The 19,761-nt window shown below is 44.4% G+C and overlaps 1 protein-coding gene across 1 annotated transcript in view; it reads left to right on the top strand.

Annotated features, from left to right (window-relative positions):
• The window catches only part of MMRN2 (multimerin 2), a 46,133-nt gene extending 27,607 nt beyond the window's left edge, over positions 1-18,526 (top strand). The window contains exons 2-7 of the mRNA XM_027846313.1: positions 1,371-1,496; positions 1,838-1,944; positions 2,916-2,996; positions 4,719-4,892; positions 5,846-7,696; positions 17,222-18,526. Coding sequence (XP_027702114.1) covers positions 1,371-1,496; positions 1,838-1,944; positions 2,916-2,996; positions 4,719-4,892; positions 5,846-7,696; positions 17,222-17,619 — 2,737 coding nt within the window. The 3' untranslated portion in view covers positions 17,620-18,526. The remainder of the gene's footprint in view (positions 1-1,370; positions 1,497-1,837; positions 1,945-2,915; positions 2,997-4,718; positions 4,893-5,845; positions 7,697-17,221) is intronic.
• Positions 18,527-19,761: the final 1,235 nt, after the last annotated feature.

Below are 19,761 nucleotides of genomic sequence, written 5' to 3'. Positions count from 1 at the left end.
GAGGAGAGGGGGGGGGGGGGGGGGGAGGAGGGGGGAGGAGGAGGAGGAGAAGAAGAGAGAAGAGACAGAAATTTATTAAGGGGTTTTATTTTTCTTTTTCATTGATTGGGGAGGTGGAAGGGAGAAAATAGATTTTTACTAATGGGAAAATTTTTAATTTAAAAAGTTCAAAATTAAACTAATTAATTAAAATTAAATTTAAAAGCTCTAAGTTCTAAATCTGGGTTTGCTGCCAGTTTGTTGTGTGAGTCAGGACAAATAACTTAGCCTCTAAGTCTTTGTTGACATGCATCCCCCCTGCCAAGAACTATGTAAAAAGTTGGGAGAAAACATGCTTCTTGTTCATTACTCACTGGATGATTATTGTCCTACTTCCCTTGGAAACTTAGCCCTCAAGTGTGCCAGCATGTCAGATGATGAGGTTAAGGATGGCAAATCCCAAGAAATGTCCAAAACAGAAACTGGAAACAATGCTAGAGCAGGGATTCTTGAACTGTCCTCTATAAATTTGTCTTTTAAATTTTTTGACAACTATTTTTCAATGTAATTGATTTCCTTTCTAAACTTACTATTTTATTTCTATGAATTTAAAACTTCATTCTGAGAAAGCGTCCCTCAGCTACTCCAAACTTGCCCCTAGGGTCCATGACACAAAAAAGGCTAAGAACCCTGTATTAGGGGTAAGGAGAGAGGGAAGCAGTCAGGACTTCCAAACCAGCCTCCTGTCAGAACATTTATTCAAATGGGGGTAGGTGGGGGAACAGGAATTAATAATGCAAGTTCTCCATTTGAAGAAGGAACTTTATGTTAAGCGCTAATGGATCCTCAGAAAGCCACTGTAGGCTAAATACTTTGTGGAGGGGTGGGGCTGGGTGTGTGATGGAGGTGCTCACAAATGATACACAGATAGGGAAGGGGCTTCTGGCCCATCTGGATAAGAAGAAATATGAGCAGCAGTTGAATGATGGGGGTAGGAGGAAAATGAAGACTGTATTCAAGTGTCTGATGGGCTAGTTATTTGAAAGGGGTCCCAGAGTTCTACTGCTTGACTCCAGAGATTAGAACTAGGATTAATGAATGGATCTTACAGAAAGGAAGTTTTCAGCTCAACAACAGGAAAAACCTAACGCTCAGAACTGTCCCAGAGTGAAATGAGCTGCCATTGGAAGCAATGGGTCCCCACCATTGGAGGTCTTTAATGGAGAGGCCAGATGATCAGCAGTTGGAAACACTGCAGAGGGGATTCCACTTCACGCATGAATCAAAGAAGATGACGTTCAAGGTCACCTCCAATGCTGAGATTCTGAGAGTCTATGAAATGAACATTAAACAGTAATTCTTTGATTTTTTTTCTCCCTTTTTCTTTCTAGTAATTGGTGCCCCTCCCGGCAGTCCAGGCTGGTCACCTTTGTAGCCTCCTGCAAAACTGAGAAGTTCCTTGTCCATTCTCAACAGCCCTGTCCTCCAGGGACTCCTGATTGTCAGGTCAAAGTCATGTGAGTGGAATCCAGAGGGTGTAGGGGATTGATAAAAGGGGAAGAGCCTCATTGAAGCTCTCTCTCTCTCTCTCTCTCTCTCTCTCTCTCTCTCTCTCTCTCTCTTAGTCACTCACTCCTAATGATCACCCAGCACCAAGAAAAACTGTCAGGGTGTCTGACCCTGGCTTGAGAGGAGCAAAAAGGCTCCAGGCAGAGGGAAGCAGCAGGAAAGAGTGGGCTGCTAAAATGGGGCAGGGTGAGAAGAATAGAGGGAAGGGTGAATCTCCAGGTTTTCTCCAGAGCAGAAGCACGTGCCAGCTGAATCAGCAATGGTTCCCCAAACTCTTCTCTTCTTCCAGGTACCGGATCTCCCTGAAGCCAGTGTACCAGGTGAAACAGAAAGTCCACACCTCTGTGGTCTGGAAGTGCTGTCCTGGTTACAGCGGGGCTGACTGCCAACATTACGGTAAGGCTGGTCCCCAGGTTCTACGACTTAGGGAGGTGGGGAGGGGGCATTTTTGATCATGGTGTCCCAGGGGAGAATCTCTAGATGACTAAGTGGAATGCCCCTGTCTCCATGTGACTTTTCCTGCCTATCATAGCCTACTTCAAATTCAGGGAAGAGGGGAAGAGGAACAGAAGAAGCATTTATATAGTGAGTACCAGGAGCTAAGCACTGTGCTATGTGTTTGTTACAAATATTTTCTCATTTGATCCTCACAATAACCCTTAGAATCAGGTGCTATTATTATCATCCCCATTTTACAGATGAGGAAACTGAGGAAAACAGAGATTGAGTGACTTGCCCAGGGTCACACAGCTAGTAAGTATCTGAGGTCATATTTGAACTCAGGTCTTCCCGACTCCAAGCCTAGCACTCCATCCAGTGCATCACCTAGCATCCTCAATCTCCTTCCCCTTCTCACAGACCCTCCATCCCAACTCTGGTATGTAAAGCCATCTCTAAAGCACCTTATAATGTCAGCCATTGCTGTTTGCCCTCAGGTTGGCATCACTGAGCAGCTTTTTAAGTGAGTCCCTTCTCTCAGCCTCAGTTTCCCCATCTGTAAGATGATGAGGAGTCAGAAAAGATGATCACAAAGATGCCTTCCAGTTTTAAATTCTATGATCCCATTTACATTCTTACTTATTCCTTCCCCTCTCATCAAATGCTTTGGACAACATTTGGCTCTTCCATTCAGTTTTTCTCTCTTTTCTTTTTTTTTTTTTTTCGTTTGTTTTGCTTTGCTTTGTTTTTCTCTCTTTTCTTGGCTGTGGGAGAAATTCTCATAGCCCAGTGGATAGAAAGGTGGACTTAGAGACTTGTGGCCATAGTCATATCCTGGCCATCCCCCGACTCTTTGTGTGACCTGTTCAAAGAATGTTAACACATCTCTATGCTTTTACGGGACCTCCTCTGCCACCTCTCTTTGGCAGAGTCTTCACTGATTTCGAAAATGGACGACCAGAGTGAAGGGAAGGAGAACCCTTGGGAAGAAGCCCTGGAACACAAAACTGGTTTGGTGCTTTCCTGCTTGGGGAAACTTGGATCTACGGGGATTGATTGCTATATGCCCCAGGGAATGAAAGACAGCATTGATCAGACCCCATCTTCTCCAGTGCTTTTTGTCTTTGGCTGTGCCTGGGACACTTTAGCCATTCAACAAGGATTTATTAGGCACTTCTTATGGGCTGGGTGCTGGGGATACAAAGAAAGGGAAAAATTGTATCCACCCTCAAGGATCATATTGTCCAATGGGGAGACAATATATCAACAACTACGTACGTTAAAGATACATATATATGTATATATATGTGTATACGCATGCACATATACATAGATACACACGTGCATGTACATATATTTATATATATATATATATATATATAAAATGTATTTTTATGAGAGTTCTATTTCAACTCCTTCCACCCCAAAAGCAAGTCCAAATGATTCTTTGGCTGTGTGATGTTTAAAAGGTTGAAGAAATGTAATTTCTGGGTAATTTGTCATTTTATTAATAATGCCAGCATTTTAATAAAGGAAGTCTGTGACACTCAGGCTTATATGTCCTTGAAATGTTCCTGAGGGTGGCAATCAACTCTGATTGGTTAACATTTAATGAGACAATGAATATTACAATGATGGGCTGAGAGTGATACCATGTCGGAGAGAGACTATCCCTATTCCCAGACCACACCCAGCCTTGGGCAATCTGCTATATTTCACCGCATAATTGTCGCAGTTTTATGCCAAATTTGTTTGCAATAAAGTGGAGTGTGACCATTATGTGAAGTTTTTTAAAAATTGTGCTAGTATTACTTAAAAATCATTTATTACTAAACTGTCTTTGGTAAAAGATAAGGATGCACAAAACATTCATGAATATATGTTAAAATTAGATATAGACAATGCGTGTACTCTGAGAATTCTAGGCTCACAGCTTTTACTGTACGAGAGATAAATGTGTAACCATATGCCACTGGTTAATACATTGCTTCTCTGTTTACCTTTTAAGCAGCCTGATGAACAGAGTTATACCATGTGACAATTATGCAATGAAACCAAGTTTTGGACTGAAAAAACAGGGTGTGACAATTGTGCAGTGAAATACAGTATTTAAAGAATTTCTCCCCACCCAAACCTGAGTGGAGCACAGTAGCTTCCCCATCTGGGTGGGCTCTGAACAAGATTATTAAGGAAGTTAATCCAATCTCATTATCAGCAATTCCTCCAGAGACTGAACTTTAGCAATGAGGACTTTAGAAAAAGAGGGGAATTCTGGATCTCCCCAAATCATTGGTTCTTAATAATCATTTCTCTCAAATGCCTATTGGCTACTTCCAATCCCTGAGAGCAGAGGCCATATTTCTGAAACAATCCTTTCTGCTTCTCCTTGTGGTCCCCATTTCTTATCAAATACAAGACAACCAGATGTGTCCTTTGCCCACTAAGCCAGGCGCATTCTTATAGAATGGAAGAATTTGGTTCCATTTAGAAAAGTGGCCAAAGCCTGGTAGGGACCAAGAAGGTATTTCTTGGTACCCCTCAGAGTTGAGTTTAAATGCTAGCCTATGACCCTGGATTAGTATAGAGCATTTCACAGCCTCTGGAATGTCAGAGACTTCCATTCCAATGATTCCTCATAAAATAAGCTCTGGGTAAGAGTGAGGGATAAAATTATCTCACTCCAAGCCCCAATATATGGGCTGCATTATAATTAATCTCTACCTTGTAATCAGCCCCTCTTTCCAGAGAACCCATGGAGTTACGGAGAGCAACTGAACAACAGGAGAGCCTCTTGGAAGACCTTCAGAATGATATTCATCAGGCAACCAGCGACCTTCTGGATCTGCAAAAGTCCCTAGAAAGTAACCATACAACCAAAGAGATAGAGGCAAATCTAACAGGACTTGGTAAGCAAGTTTTAATTTGGGGTCAAGGTAGAGTGACTGGCCTAAGTTTAGCATAGTGTCTACCACTTAGTACAGTGCCTGTCACATAGCAGGCACTTAATAAATGTTTATTGATTGATCAATAAGGGAGATATTCAAATACCTTGACATGAAGAGTAATGAGTGCTTGATCATCTCTGAGAAAGTATTTGGATAAGAAGTCTTGGGAAAGGTTGTAGAATCACAAAGCCGTAGAGCAGGAAGGGACCCAGGGACCCTATCATCTGACCCATATCTGACCTCCAGACCACTTTACCACCTCCCAGGTCATCATATAAACCATTAGTGAAGAGGAACCCTCCACCTCCTGAGGCACCCCATTCTCCCTGTGGACAGATATAATTACTAGAGAGTTTGTCCTCGTTCAGAACTAAATTTTCTATTTAGTTCTTGCTCTCAGTTCTGTTCTCTGGGTCCCTCTTTCTCATGACAGCCCTTCAAACACCTGAAGGCAGCTCTCATGTGCCCTCTTAGTCTTCACTTCTCCAGTCTAAATATCCCTTGTTCCTTCAACCAGCCTTAATACAGCATGGTATCTAGACCCCTTGCCACTCTGATTACCCTGCTTTTGAATCTCTCCAGCTTGTAAATGACTTTCCAAAAATGTGGCACTAAAGACTGAATCCTACCTGACCAGGGCAGAATGCCATGGTCTTCTCCCTTCTCATTTTCTGGATACCTTGCATCTTACGGCAAAGACATGGGAAATGATCATTACCCTCCATACAACTCTCAGTCCTAAGTGACCCACACTTCAGCTGGTGAGTTGGGATGGGAGAGGAAAATGTCTTCTCTCTTCAGGTTCCAGCACCACCTTGAACCTGATTATACCATCGAGACCAGTCTTTGGATCTCAGGGAAGGGGAAGTCATTCACCCTGGCCCAGTGTGAAAGTCTCCATCTGTTGCTTACAGGGTCTGCGGATCAATCCCTTCAGCAGGTCCTCCTACCCCATGTGGAGACCTTCCTGAAAAATCACTTCAGCCCCATCTGGAGAAGCTTCAATGAAAGCCTCCACAACCTTTCTCATATGGTGAGGAACCTTTCTCGTGATGTGGAGGCCAATCGCCAGAATATTGAGAGATTCCAAGAGATGGCTGTGGCCAAGGCAGAATTCCAGGAGCTGGGCACCAAGTTCGAATCGAAAGTCCAAGAAAACATTCTAAAAGTCAACCAGCTTCGGCAAGACATTGACAGTCAGCTGCGTGACCAGCAGCTTGCCTTGAACCACAACTTGTCTGTGGTCAGGGCAGACACAGATTTGAAGGTGAAGAAAATCCAGAAAACCCAGGAAGTCCACCTGCTGCTGGCCAACACTAGCACTGTAGAGTCCAAGGAAGAACAGGAGGACTTACAAGTCAAGCTGGGACAGCTGCAGAGCAACCTCTCTGAGCTGTCCTTTGCCTCTGGCAAGAGAGAAGATGAAGTCCTGAGTGCCCTCAGACAATTCAATGAGACCCTTGCCAAGCATGAGGAAGAAATCAAAGAACTCTTCATGGATTCTGATGAGAACTTTGAGCTTGGCACCAGGCTAGAAGGGCAGGTAAACACTATGCGAAATAACAAGGCCATGATTGAGGAGCTCAGGGTCATCTTAATGGAGAAGTCCCTCATCATGGAGGAGATCAAAGAAGACTTTGAGAGGCAGATCCTAGATCTGAACTATACCCTGCACCACCTGCAGGGGAGCCATTCAGACCTGATGAAATACGTGAAGGACTGCAATTGTCAAAAGCTCTACTTTGACCTGAGCCTCCTCCGGGAGGACCAGAGAAATGCCACTCGTTTTCTGGAAGAAACCCACTTGACGCTGGAGGACCAGAAGATGCTAGAGAGCTCTTCGATCAAGGCTCTGCGCAATGCCGTGGAGGACCTCGCCTTCTCTGTGGATGCCCAGAAGGAGGAGATCACCCGGGCCAAGGTGAGCATAGCCTCACTCAAGGGCCAGGTGCAAGCACTGGTAGGGGAGGTGGATGGGCTAAAGAGAGTGGACAGGCATGTCTTCAGGGAAATCCGCCACCTTAACAATTCCTTCAACTCCCTTCTGGAAGATGCCTTGAGGCACCAGATTGTGCTGACCACCCTATTTGGAGAAGAAATGTTAGAGGAGATAACTGAAGAGGAGAATGCCAGGTTGCCTTTGAGCTACTTTCAAATTGAAGATGCCCTGGATTATACATCAAACAGATTGAAAGAGCACACTGTGGACCTGATGGCACTCAGGGAGAGGGTAGATTTGTTGGAGAGTGTTGGCAAAGGTGGGCCACTGGACTCCAGGCAGGCCAAGGCAGGAGCTCTGAGCAGGGTGGAACACCTGGAACCCAACCATGAAGCCTCAGATGGAGGTGGCCTCCAAGAAAATGACCTGGCCAGCCTGAAGAGTGAGATCACGCACCTGAGCATTCAGATGGAGAAATTTGAGTCCCAGATAAGGCAGAACCAAGGGTGCTGCCATCCTGCTGGCATACTGCCCCTCAACCTATCTGTGGAGAGCCTCCAGAGTGATGTCAGGGCCATGAAGCAGGATGTGGGCCAACACCTCCAGCTGTTCCAGAGCCTGTTTGGCAACTATAGAGAGCTGGTGGCCACCAATGTCAGCCTAGACCTGGGGAAGCTTCAGTCTGTCCTCAGAAAAAAGGGAAAGAAGCAACAGAGAGAACAGGGGTCTCACCAAAAGAGGGACAAGAAGCAAGTAGAGAACTGGGGAGAGCTGCCATTCCCTGGGAGTGAGAGGAGTGACCAGGCCCCCAAGTTCCTTGGGGAAGGTAAGGATTTAAGGGTTTTCTAAGCAAGGGCCATTGTGGGAGTGGGGAAATCTCCACAAAATGAGAATGATACATTTAAAGCTAGAAGGATCCTTAGAGGTCAAACAGTATACTCTCTTCATTTTACAGATGAGGAAATGAGGGCCAGAAAAGTTAAGGAACCTGCCTAAAGTCACAGGTAGCAAATCCATCCATCAATCAATATTTATTAAGCACCTACTATGTGCCAGGCACTGTGCTAAGCTCTGGGGATACAAAAAGAGACAAAAGACAGTCCTTGCCCTCAAGGAACTCACAATCTAGTAAGGGAGATAACGTGCAAATAAATATATACAAAGCAAGCTATATACAGGATTAAGAGGCAATAATCAGTGGAGGGATTTTTTATTCAGTTATTTTCTGTCATGTCCGACTCTTTGCTCCCCCATTGGAGGTTTTCTTGACAAAGATACTGAAGTGGTTTGCCATTTCCTTCTCCAGCTCATTTTACAAATGAGGAAACTGAGGCAAGCAGGGTGAAGTGACTTGCCCAGGGTGGCACAACTAGTAAGTGTCTGAGGCTAGATTTGAACTCAGGTCTTCCTGACTCCAGGCCCAGGGCTCTAGGCACTATGGCACCACCCAACTGTCCAAAGGCACTGGAATTAAGAGGGGTTGGGGAAAGTTCCCTGTAGAAGATGGGAGTTCAGTTGTGAATTAAAAGAGGCCAGGGAGGGCAGTGGTCAGGGTGGAGACAGAGCTGGGATTTGAACCCAAGTGCCAGTCTCCAAATCCAGCCCCACCCTTCTTGCCACACCACAGGACCTTATAGAAAGCTAGCCTCAACACTGAAAAGACCTGGGTTCAAGTTCCATTTCTGACACTTACCGGCCCATGTGACTTCAGGCAAATGGTTTAATTTCTCAGTCTCCCAGGCAACACTCTATAACTATAAACTGTAGAACATTAGCTAACCAGCAGCACTGGAGGGAAGAATTCCCTAGATAAATTAAATTGAAGATCTGGTTAAAATAAGTAAATAAATGATGATGATGAGAGTTATAATAATGCTTTTTAATCCATCTCATCACCCTACATTTACATACTGTTCACACATTCCAGAGTACTTCCACATTCATAGGCAGAATTTGAACCCAGGTCTTCTGGCACATAGTAGGCACTTTGTAAATATTAATTGATTGAATCCAAACCTAGCATTATTTCTACTATAACACCAACTCGATTTTGAAGATGGGTGACTGAGCCTCAGAAAGTCATTAATTAACTTAGCTATGGTATTGCACCAGCTGCTTCCACATTTTTGAGCCCCTTACAATCTAGTTTCCAACCCCACAGACTAAACTGAAACTGTCTCCTCCCAGGTCACCTGTGATGTCTCAATTGCTAAATCCAATGGTCTTTTCTCAGTTTTTATCCTTCTTGACTGCTCTGCAACATTTGAAACTGTTTATAGGTTCATAGATTTAGAGTTGGAAAGGACCCCACAAGTCAAGCCCAAACCCCTCATTTGACAGATGAGGAAACTGAGTCCTAGGGTAATTTACCTAAGAAAATCTGCTCTCCTAACTGGAAAATTTAAGTGAGAAGGTTCTGGTTAATTGAAGTTTCCAAAAAAATTCATTTTGAATGAAATACTTTGTGAAGAGCAGTGGATTTGGACCTGAATTCTAATCTTGGCTTTCTGTCTGCTACCTGTGTGAACTCAACTCACAGTAAATAGTGGATTGAGTTGTATTAGGTGACAACCAATGTCCCTTCTACCTGTAGATCAACATCCTGGGATCCCAACTGTAATAATAAAAACAACAGCTAATGTTTATATAACGCTTTAAGATTTTCGAAGAATTTTAAATATATTATCTCATTTCCATTACATACATGCATTCATATTTTCCCGACAATGATTCAAACACAGTTCCCATGAAATGCATGAGTCTAAAATAGCAGCTCGATTTTAAGATGAGAGTGAACATGCAACAATGCATACACCAAAGATAGAATTAGGTACAGTAATTATGTCATTTTGGGGGCAGCTCGGTAGCGCCGCAGTGCACAGAGCGCTGGGCCTGGAATCAGAAAGACTCATCTTTGTCAGTTCAAATCTGGCCTCAGATACATACTAGCTATGTGACACTGGGCAAGTCACTTCACCCTGTTTGCTTCAGTTTTCTCATGTGTAAAAATGAACTGGAGAAGGAAACGGGCAAACCACTCCAGGATCTTTGCCAAGAAAATCCCAAATAGGGTCAGGAAGAATCAGGCATGACTGAAATGATGTCATTTTTATTTGTAGTTGTAGTCAATCCGCAAGCATTGATTTAGCACCTACTATGTGCCAGGCAATGCTAAACACTAGGGATACAAAAAAAGGCTAAAACGCTATCCGTGCCCTCAGGGAGCTCCCATTCTAATGTGTAAGACAACTTTATAGGTGTGTGTGTTTGTGCATGTATGTATGTACATACACATACATATATGTATACGTGCATGCACATACACACATATGTACAAGATTTCTACAGTAACCACAGAGGGAAGGCATTGACTGGGGTTGGGGAGGGGGCCTTGGGAAAGGCCCCCTGTAGAAGGTGGGATGTCAGATGAGTCTTAAAGAAAGCCAGAGAAGGCAGGAGACAGAGGTAAGGAGGGAGAGCTTCCAGGCATGGGGACATCTCCTGCAAAGTCATAGAAATGAGAGATGGAGTGTTGTATACAAGGAAGGAGGACAGTGTAGAGGAAGTAGAAAGAGGTACAAGATGACTGGAAAGCTAGGAAGGGGCTGGGTTGTGAAGAGCTTTCTTTGGTCCTGGACGTAATAGGGAGTCACTGGTTTTTCTTGAGTAGGGGAGCAATATGGTCAGGCCTGCCCATTTTCCCATAGTCTATTATATTTAACTGAACATCTCTCTAACTTTAGTTTATTCGACCAAACTTTCAAACAGAGCCACTTGATTTAAATACTAAATGGAAAATAGGAATGTAATTCTATTCAATAGCAATAACACCACATCCCTAGCTGAGCCCTTCAGGCCAACAGCTTATAAACCAAGTTATTCCCCAAATCAGTCAACACTCAAGAATTGCCAATCAGCTACAAATGGAGATGACTTACCGTTTCCTTTAATTCAGTGGCCTCGTAAAATAGAAATAACTCAAGTTCAGTGGTTAACACCAAGCATACATCACTTCAAGAGGACAAGTACCCACTTGAGGTAGGAGAAGGAGGTTAAACTCATTAGCATTTCTTGGTTCCAAAGGATGTCTGACAGGTTTGCTTTTAACCACAGTTTTTGTACTGCCCAACACTGCAAAACACACTTCAAAATACACTCACGATAAAGAGGACTTTGCCTGACATTATTCAGTGAAGTGATACACTTCCTTAGAGTAAATACTATTTCTGTCAGACGCTTGGATAACTTTGGGCAGGTGAATATGAGCAGCCACATGAAAGGGGAATGGGCTAAGCTTCTTCCTTTGACTAGGAGCTAATCAGAAATCACTCACCAGAAATGACTAAAACTAAAGAAAGCAAAGGCCCAGTTACTGGGCTGAAACTGATGTTTCCCTCCTAAAGATTCTCTTCTCACTAGATTTTATGACACCTCTCTCCCCTGATTTTTTTCTTAATACTACTAATAATAATAGCTAATTTACATAGCACTTACTATGTGCTAGGCACTCATTTGATCTTCACAACTGTAGGAGAAAGGGATTATTATTATTATTCTCCCCATTTTACAGATGAGGAAACTAAGGTAAACCAGGGTTAAGTGACCTGCCCAGGGTCACACAGCTAGTAAGCACCTGACGCTGGATTTGAACTCATGTCTTCCTGACTGCAGACTGGCGCTCTATCCGCTCAGCTTCTCTTTACCTATCGGACCTTTCCTTTTGAATCTCCATTTCTGGTTCATCCATCATCCATGTTCTGTCCTCCATACACAAGTGTCATCCATCTCTCTGTGCCAGGCCCCTTTTCTATCCAATTCCCCACGGGTTCAATTACCATTTCCATGTAGGTGATTCCCAGATCGGTTTATCCAGGTCTAGTCACCCCCAAGCTCCAGGCCTATGTTACCATCTGCCAGGCATCTCAAATACAGTATGTCTGAAATGAAATCACCTTTCTCCCTAAATCTATCTCTCTTTGTAACTTCCCTGTTTCTGCCAAGGACGTCACCACACTTCCAGTCATCCAGGTTTCAGACCTCAGAGTTGTCCCATATAAGCATCATTCATTCATTCATTTATTCAATAAGCCTTTATTCAATGCCTACTGTGTGCCAGGAACTTGGGATACAAATATACAACTGAAACCTCCCCAGCAGCACTCAAGGAGTTAATCTTGGGAATGGGAAGAGGAAGGACACATACACAGAAAAGCAAATTCACAGTCTATACATGACACCCAGAGGGGCTTAAGGATAGGTCTCATCTAGAGGATGGCACTTGGGCTCAGCCTTGATGGAAGCTGGGGGTTTTAAGAGACAGAAGTGAAGCAGGAATGCCTTCGAGGCCTAGGGAATGACAACCTCAACAAATACACAGAGAGATAGAATGAATGTCTGTCATATCTGGGAACAACTGTAGGCCAGTCTGGCTAAAACACAAAGTCAATGAGAATCATATAATCATCCTGGAAAGGTCAGCCGGAGATAGAGCTGAAGGGCCTTAAATGCCAAACTGAGGAATTTGCGTTTTATCCTCCAGGCAAAAGGGAATCTTTGGAGCTTTTTTGGAGGGTGGGGAGAGGAGTTGAGAGGGGAGGTCAGATCTATGTCTGAGAAATACCAATATGGCAGCTGTGTATAGGATGGATTGAAGAGCAGAGAAGGATTAAAGGAAAGGAAACCAATTAGGAGACTGTTGTGACTGGACAAGGGCACTTTTCTGTTTGAGTGGAGAGAAGCCAAATAGATATTGTAGAGGCAGAAGTAGCAAGACTTGGTCACCAGTTGGAAATGGAGGCTGAGGGAAAAGAAAGAATGGAGAAATGACTGAGGTTGAGAACCCAGGCAAACTGATCTTCCCTCTGTAGACTGGTTAATAATAATAATAATAGCTAAAAATATTATATATATAATACATTATATTATATAGCCTTTTAAAGTTTGAAGAGCACTTTATAAACACTGTATCATTTGATCCTCACAACAACTCTAGTAAGGGAGTAATATTATTCTCCCCATTTTATACTTGAGGAAATTGAGGCAGACGGAAGTGACTTCTCCAGAGTCACATAGCTGCTAAGGTCACATTTGAACTCAAGTCTTGTTGACTCCAATGGGTCCAGTGCTGGATGCACCATGCCACCTTGATGTCTAGTTGCTGCCTGGTTGGCCTTAGTGACATGCTGAGAAGGTCCACCCCTTCATCAGAGACTAGAGAAAAGGAGAGAATGGGGAGGAGGTCAAGGGATTTTTGAAAAGTACAACAGGGAAAAGATCAAGCTTCTGTTGGATGGCCACTATTTCTTCAGTAAAGGAGGAGGCAAAGTTCTCCTCCAAGAGGAAGGGGTTAATGGATGGTTTGCAAGGCTGGAGGAGAGAAGAAAAGCCTAAAACAACTACTCTGGGGAGTCTACTGTGCAGCCCAGGGAAGGGAAATGACCACGCAGGGGCTAGCAGGCAACTCCCTTCCTAGGAGGTTCCTATTGTCGGCACAAGTCATGGCAACTCCAAAGCCAGTCTAGGCCTCTTGTTCTCCTGAATCAGAGTGGGCTAGACTTCCCCATCACTGCTTAGGCTTTGGTGGTCAGAGGCTGGTACTGCTTAAGAATTCCCCTTTTCCTTAGTAAAACAGTAACAACAACAATGATAGCTTGCATTTACACAGCACTTTAAGGTTGGCAAGATAGGCACTATTATTAATCCCTGTTTTATAGATTACAATAGGATAACAGCAAAGTCATACGAGACATATGTATCTATGCAACCCCAGCACGCAGCCCTGGGCTGGCAGCAATGTACGTTTGTTGGCTGGAGCCCCTCCTGGTTCCAGGCCAATTCCTTTGCAACTGGAAAACAAGGGTGGGCCTCTTTCTTTCCAATGGAGGAGGTGGGAGCCCTGCTGCTGTCCCCTCTTCTCCAAAGAAGGCTGGAGCCAGCAGAGCTGGAGATTTTCCTTTCTACACAGGACTAAGCAGGGTTGTGGCGACTCAGGAGCGACCGTGTCAAAGCCAGGCGTCCAGAACTGTTATGTTATACCCCCACCCCCTGGCAGCAAGTAGAATGACATCGTGACCAAAACCACCAGCCAGGGTTCTGGGCACTCCGGTTCAAGACTCACAATATCTTAGAGCAGAAAAGGAATATGAAAACTGTCTACCAAACCCGAACAAGGACCACTTCTACCGTTAGCCTGGTTCTCTGTATGACTATGGGAATGTTATTTACACCCCAGTGGCAGCTAGGTGGTGCCATGGTGCACAGAGCACTGGGCCTAGAGTCAGGAAGACTCACCTTCCTGAGTTTATATCTGGCTTCAGACACTTACCAGCTATGTGAGCCTGAGCAAGTCATTTACCCTGGTTTGCCTCAGTTTCCTCACCTGTAAAACGAGCTGGAAAAGGAAATGGCAAATCACTCCAGTATCTTTGCCAAGAAAACTTCAAATAGGGTCACAAAGAATTGGACACAACTGCACACACACACACACACACACACACACACACACACACACACACACCAGTTTCCTTATCTATAAAAGGAAGGGACTGGACTACATGATCCAGAAATTCACTTCCAGCTCAAGATTTGCATGATACTGATAGAGACCAGGAGAGAGGCGGCCAAATGAACACTTGCTGGCATTTACATAGCATTGACATGTTATTTCATTAGAGCCTTACAACAATCTTGTGAAGGAGGTGCTATGATTGGCCCCATTTTACAGAGAAGGAACCTGAGCTGAGAGAGACAAAATAATTTTCCCAGGGTCACATAGCTGGTAAGTGTCTCAGGTGGGAGATAAACTCAGGTCCCCCTGTGTCCAGGTCCAGTGATCATCCACAATGCACCTTTCAAGTTATATGCCTTAGACTAGCATTTTTCATCCATTAGAGCACTTTGGGGAGCAAAAGATAGCAGGTGTCACCTGCCCAACCATCTCTACTTTGTATAAATCTATGCTTCTTGTGAAAGCATAGATTTAGAGTTGGACCACACCTGGGAGATCATCTAGCCTAAATTCCTCATTTTACAGATGAGAAAACCAAGGCTAAAGTGACTTACCCAAGGTCATACATCTAGGAAGTGGCAGAGAGGGAATATGAAACCAAGTCCTTTGGCCTTAGACCCATAGCTCTTTCCAGTGCATTGGAATGGAGGGGGGAGGCAAGGGGGATATCAGAACATCAGTGAAGAATATAATAAGGAAAATATTAATTCAGACAGGAACCAAAGTATAATTTCTGTTGGGCTACAAGTTCTTCAACTTCTCTGAGACTTAGTTTCCTCATCTGTGAAATGGGAATAATGATACAGCTAACACCTACATCCCAACACTTTTGGGAAAAACACTTGGCCAACTTTAAAAACCTATAGAGGTGTGAGTTGTTACTGTAGTTAATCTTAGAGGAGCTTCGTTTCCTTCTGCAACAAAACTGTAAAAATAGATAAGAAAGGAGATCAAAGGAGGACTTGGAAGCCAACAGAACTGTTTTGTTAAAGTTTAATAGAGATGAGGGGGGAGGGGCCGGGGATCCCACCGGGTCAGCCAGCAGGAGAATTTCAAAGAGCCCGGATAACTTCTTCAGCATGAAGGAATGATCCCGGAAACTACAGGCAGGTGAGAATTTTGACTGGCTTACGCTCACCCTCTGTCCCTCTGGTAAGTACCCTAGATTAGGGGAAAAAGCAATAATTTTAGGTTTTATTTTTATGATACTACAGCAAGATCTCAGAACTACTAGGATCATAGGTGATCACCACATTAAAATAATGTGCAGGAGAATGTCTGTGCTGCAGTGGAGAAGCTAGATTCAAATCTCAGCTCTGCTCTTTGCTATCTTGAGGGCCTTGCTGGCAAATTCCTTCTTCCCGTGTTTGTAAAATGAGGAGACCGGATTCGATGACTTCTACGGCTCCTTCCAATTCTAAATCTGTGATCAATCCTCTGTACACCTCAGGGCACCCCGATAAACTCAGGGCAGATGTTACGTTCAGTCATTTCAGTCGTGGTCAACTCTTTGTGACCCCATTTGGGGTTTTCTTGGCAAAGATACTGGAGGAGTTTGCCATTTCCTTCTCCAGCTTATTTTACAGCTCAGGAAACTGAGGCAAACAGGGTTAAGTGACTTGCTCTGGGTCACACAGCTAGTAAGTATCTGAGGTTGGATTTGAAGCCATGCCTTCCTGACTCAAGGCCCAGAGCTCTGTCCACTGCTATCCAGTTGCCCCTATATGCCCCAACTGAGGGGCATAGTAGGTGCTAAAAAAAGGTCTCGTTGATTGATTTTTGTTTGCTTTGAGTGAACAAGTCTAAATTATCTTTGATAATGGAAAGGAAGTATATCAAAGCACAGAAAATAATCATAATAATAATAATGGCAACTCACCTGGAAAGAACAACCATGGTCACTCCTACCCCAGCTCTGTGCTGCTTGGTGCATGCCTATGGGAGAAAATGACTGTTTAATTTCTATCATCCTGCTGCCTAAATATTTGCCAAATTTGAAGGAGAAGAAAGACAGACGCTTGCTTAAGCCAAGGAAGTGGAGTAGAGAGGAGCAGGCATCTGGTATCTCACTCTGGATAATTGAGGCAGCCCACATATTGAAAAGGACAATATAACCCTGGGGAGGTGAGGAAGAGCTGGGCCTGGAGAGAGGCAGACCCGGATTCAAATCTGGCCTCAGACACTCACTAGCTGTGTGTCTCTGGGCCAGTCCCTCAGTTTCCTCATCTGTAAAATAGGGATAATAATAGCAGCCACCTCCCAGGACTGTAATTAGGTTCAAAACAGATAACTGTAATGTACTTAACGTCATGTCTGGCACACAGTAAGCACTATATAAATGTTACCTATTTTTATTATTATTAAAGCACTCTGCAAACCTTGAAGTGCTATATAAATAGTGCTGATTACTATTATTAGCTATTATAATCCCTTTGTCTTGGGGGTGGGGTAGATGTGGGCCAATGGGTTGGTTTGAGAAAGTGCAAGACTCAGATCCAGGAGACATGCACTGGTATTCATTAGCTGTGTGATGCCTCTCAGAGCCTCAGTTTCCTCATCTGTAAAATTGAACTAACCCTTGCAATTCTATCCGTATATCAGGGGGCTGTGATGAGGAAAGGGCTGACAAACATGCCATCTTCACCTAAGACACAGATCACAGACCCGTAGAGGTCCATGTTGTTCCTCCACCCACTCCTTATTTTTCAGATGGGGAAACTGAGGCTCAGGCCAGTGAGGTGACTTGCCCAAAGTCACACAAGTAGTGTCAAATTTCGAATTCAGGTCCTTCCTATCCTCTCATGCTTCCTTGAGTGACCTCGGTCCTTCCTATCTGCTTTCCAGGACCCTCCGTGGCCTTCTATGCTGGATTTCCCCAAGGGACCCACAGCCTTCGGCGGCCCGTGAAGTTCAATGCCACTTACCTGAACGTCGGGGACGGCTACTATCCGGAGCACGGCTTCTTCCGAGCCCCAGAGCGCGGAGTCTACCTGATTACTGTGAGCGCCGAGTTCGGTCCAGGGCTAGGCGAAGGCCAGCTCGTGCTCGGGGGCCGACTCAGGACGTCGGTCTCTAGCGGCTCCGAGGACCCCACGGCCGCAGGAGGTAGCACCGCGGCCACCTTCGCGGTGGCGGAGCTGCAGAAAGGGGAGAGGGTGTGGTTCGAGCTCACAAAGGGCTCCCTGGCAAGGAGGGAGCCCAGTGGGACCGCGCTAGGCGGCTTCCTGGTGTTTAAGACATGAACCCAGAGCCCCTACCCTGTTTTTTCTTCCCAAAGAGGCTATAAATGGCTGGACCGTGATTTCTATAGCACCACTGTTTTATCGCTACATGCTCCCTGGAAGCCTTCGGCCAAAGCACATGTGGTGCTCAGGGTTCGTGCTCTGGGTCCTCTGGATTCAGCTTTTTCCTGAGGATGAGAGAAAACTCCCAGGGAGTGCTTCCCTCTGGCCTCAGGACCTGAGGCCGGCTGTTGTTGAAAGACTCTGCCTTGAGGACTGGGTAGGTCCAAACCTGGCGTTTGGCTAAAGCCTGAAGCAAGATTTGAAGCACCTCGGTTGGGGGCGGGTGGGAGGGAAGGCGCTGCCCTTCACCCCCTCCGGGGTCACCCAGTACTTAGGGGGACTCTCCACCTTTTCTGAGACTAGCAATTGTTCTAGAACTCCTCAAACCTCTTCCTCCCCTTGGTTTCTTTTCCATTCCTTTCCTACCTCTCTCGAGGTTCACCCTGTGGGGAAAGACGTCAGCTGTCCAGGCAAGTCAAACCACATTTATTAAACAGGGTGCTAAGTGATAAGGATTCAAAGAAAGAGAAAAACAACGCCTCTGCCCCTGAGGAGGTCATGTTCTTATGTTGGAAACATCAAGGTAAGCTAGGGGACTGGGCCTGCTCAAGAAAATGGCGGCTGTTTCTGTGGTGGCTAAGAATTGGACATCAAAGGGATGCCGGTCTACTAGGGAATGGCTAAATAGGCTGTGGTATATGATTGTAATGGAATATTATTGTGCTATAAGAAATGATGAGCAGGATGATTTCGGAAAAACCGGGAAAGACATACGTAACTGACGCATGGTGAAGTGAACAGAAGCGGGAGAACATTGTGCACAGTAACAGCAGTATTGTTCACTGAAGAACTGTGGGCTGGTGACTTTGCCCAGGCCTCCTTCACTTAAATCCAATTCACTTGCAAGTCTTGGCATCACTTTCCTGATGTCAGGGTCGTCTTCTAGAATGAAATACAAACAACAACAACCCTGTGAATGACTTAGCTAGTCTCAGCAATACAGTGATCGGAGACAATTCCGAAAGACTAACGATGAAGCATATTATCTGCCTCCGGAGAAAGAACTGACATTGAATACGAACTGAAGCATGCTATTTTTCACTTTCTTTCTTTCATTTTTTTTCTTTTATTCGAGACTTCTTGTACAAAATGATTAATATGAAAATGTTTTACATAATTTCACATGTATATCTGATTGTTTACTGCCTCAGGGAGCAGGGAGAGGAAAGAAGAGAGGAGGGATAGAATTTGGAACTCAAAACTTTAAATAAATATGTTTAAAAAATTGGAAAAAAACAAAAAGAAAAAGAAAATGGCAGCTCCTCACAATGGATGTGTTTTCTAACAAGAAGACTCCATTCTGGGCAGTGTTAGTAATTTCACACCCATGGGAGATAAAGGGAAAACCAGAAATGACTAAACTTACCTACCCTAGGACCATAGCATTTGAGAGTAATTGAAGCCCATAGAGCACATCTAATTCAATCCTCTTGCTTTACAGATGAGGAAAGTGGTAAGAAATTTCTGTTCCTGAGCATGAAGAAAACCAGGGTCCTTCCCTTGGCACCTGAAACCCATTGGGTTCATCTACAATTTTCCTTTTATTGCAAAATATTTCCCATCCTACCCCTTTTCCCTTCGGTTTAAGAATCCTTAAAGTCAAACTGAAGGACTCCAGGGCAAATTGTGGTTTTTTTATTTAAAAATGGAAACAACGATTTCCTTACTTTCTCACAGATTCATAGACTGTTAAAACTATAACTAGGATGTGGTGACCAAGGCTTTGACCTTGGACAGAGAAATTTATGGGGGTATTGAAATCACTTTCTACCCTTTAGCTGTAAAGAAATACTAACTAGCACCTAGTTAGTAAGATCTCATTACATAGGAAGCTACCGGATCACTGCCTCCTCTCTCAGAAGACTTCACCCCAGACAAGCTCCACTCTAGCCAGGTCTTCCCCATTGCTCCCCCCTCCCCCACCTCACTGCAGAAGTCCCTCCAGCACTGGCCGTAGTGGTGGGTAGCAGGTTGTCTGCTACTTCCCCTCAATGATTCTAGGGCAACTTGTCCTGAATTTTTAAAAAAAAATCATAGTTA

The sequence above is a fragment of the Vombatus ursinus genome, unplaced genomic scaffold (assembly GCF_900497805.2).
Source record: "Vombatus ursinus unplaced genomic scaffold, bare-nosed wombat genome assembly UNPS02015129.1, whole genome shotgun sequence".
Lineage (NCBI taxonomy): Eukaryota > Metazoa > Chordata > Mammalia > Diprotodontia > Vombatidae > Vombatus > Vombatus ursinus.
Note: the sequence above shows the minus strand (reverse complement) of the source record. Positions and strands in the feature narration are given on the sequence as shown.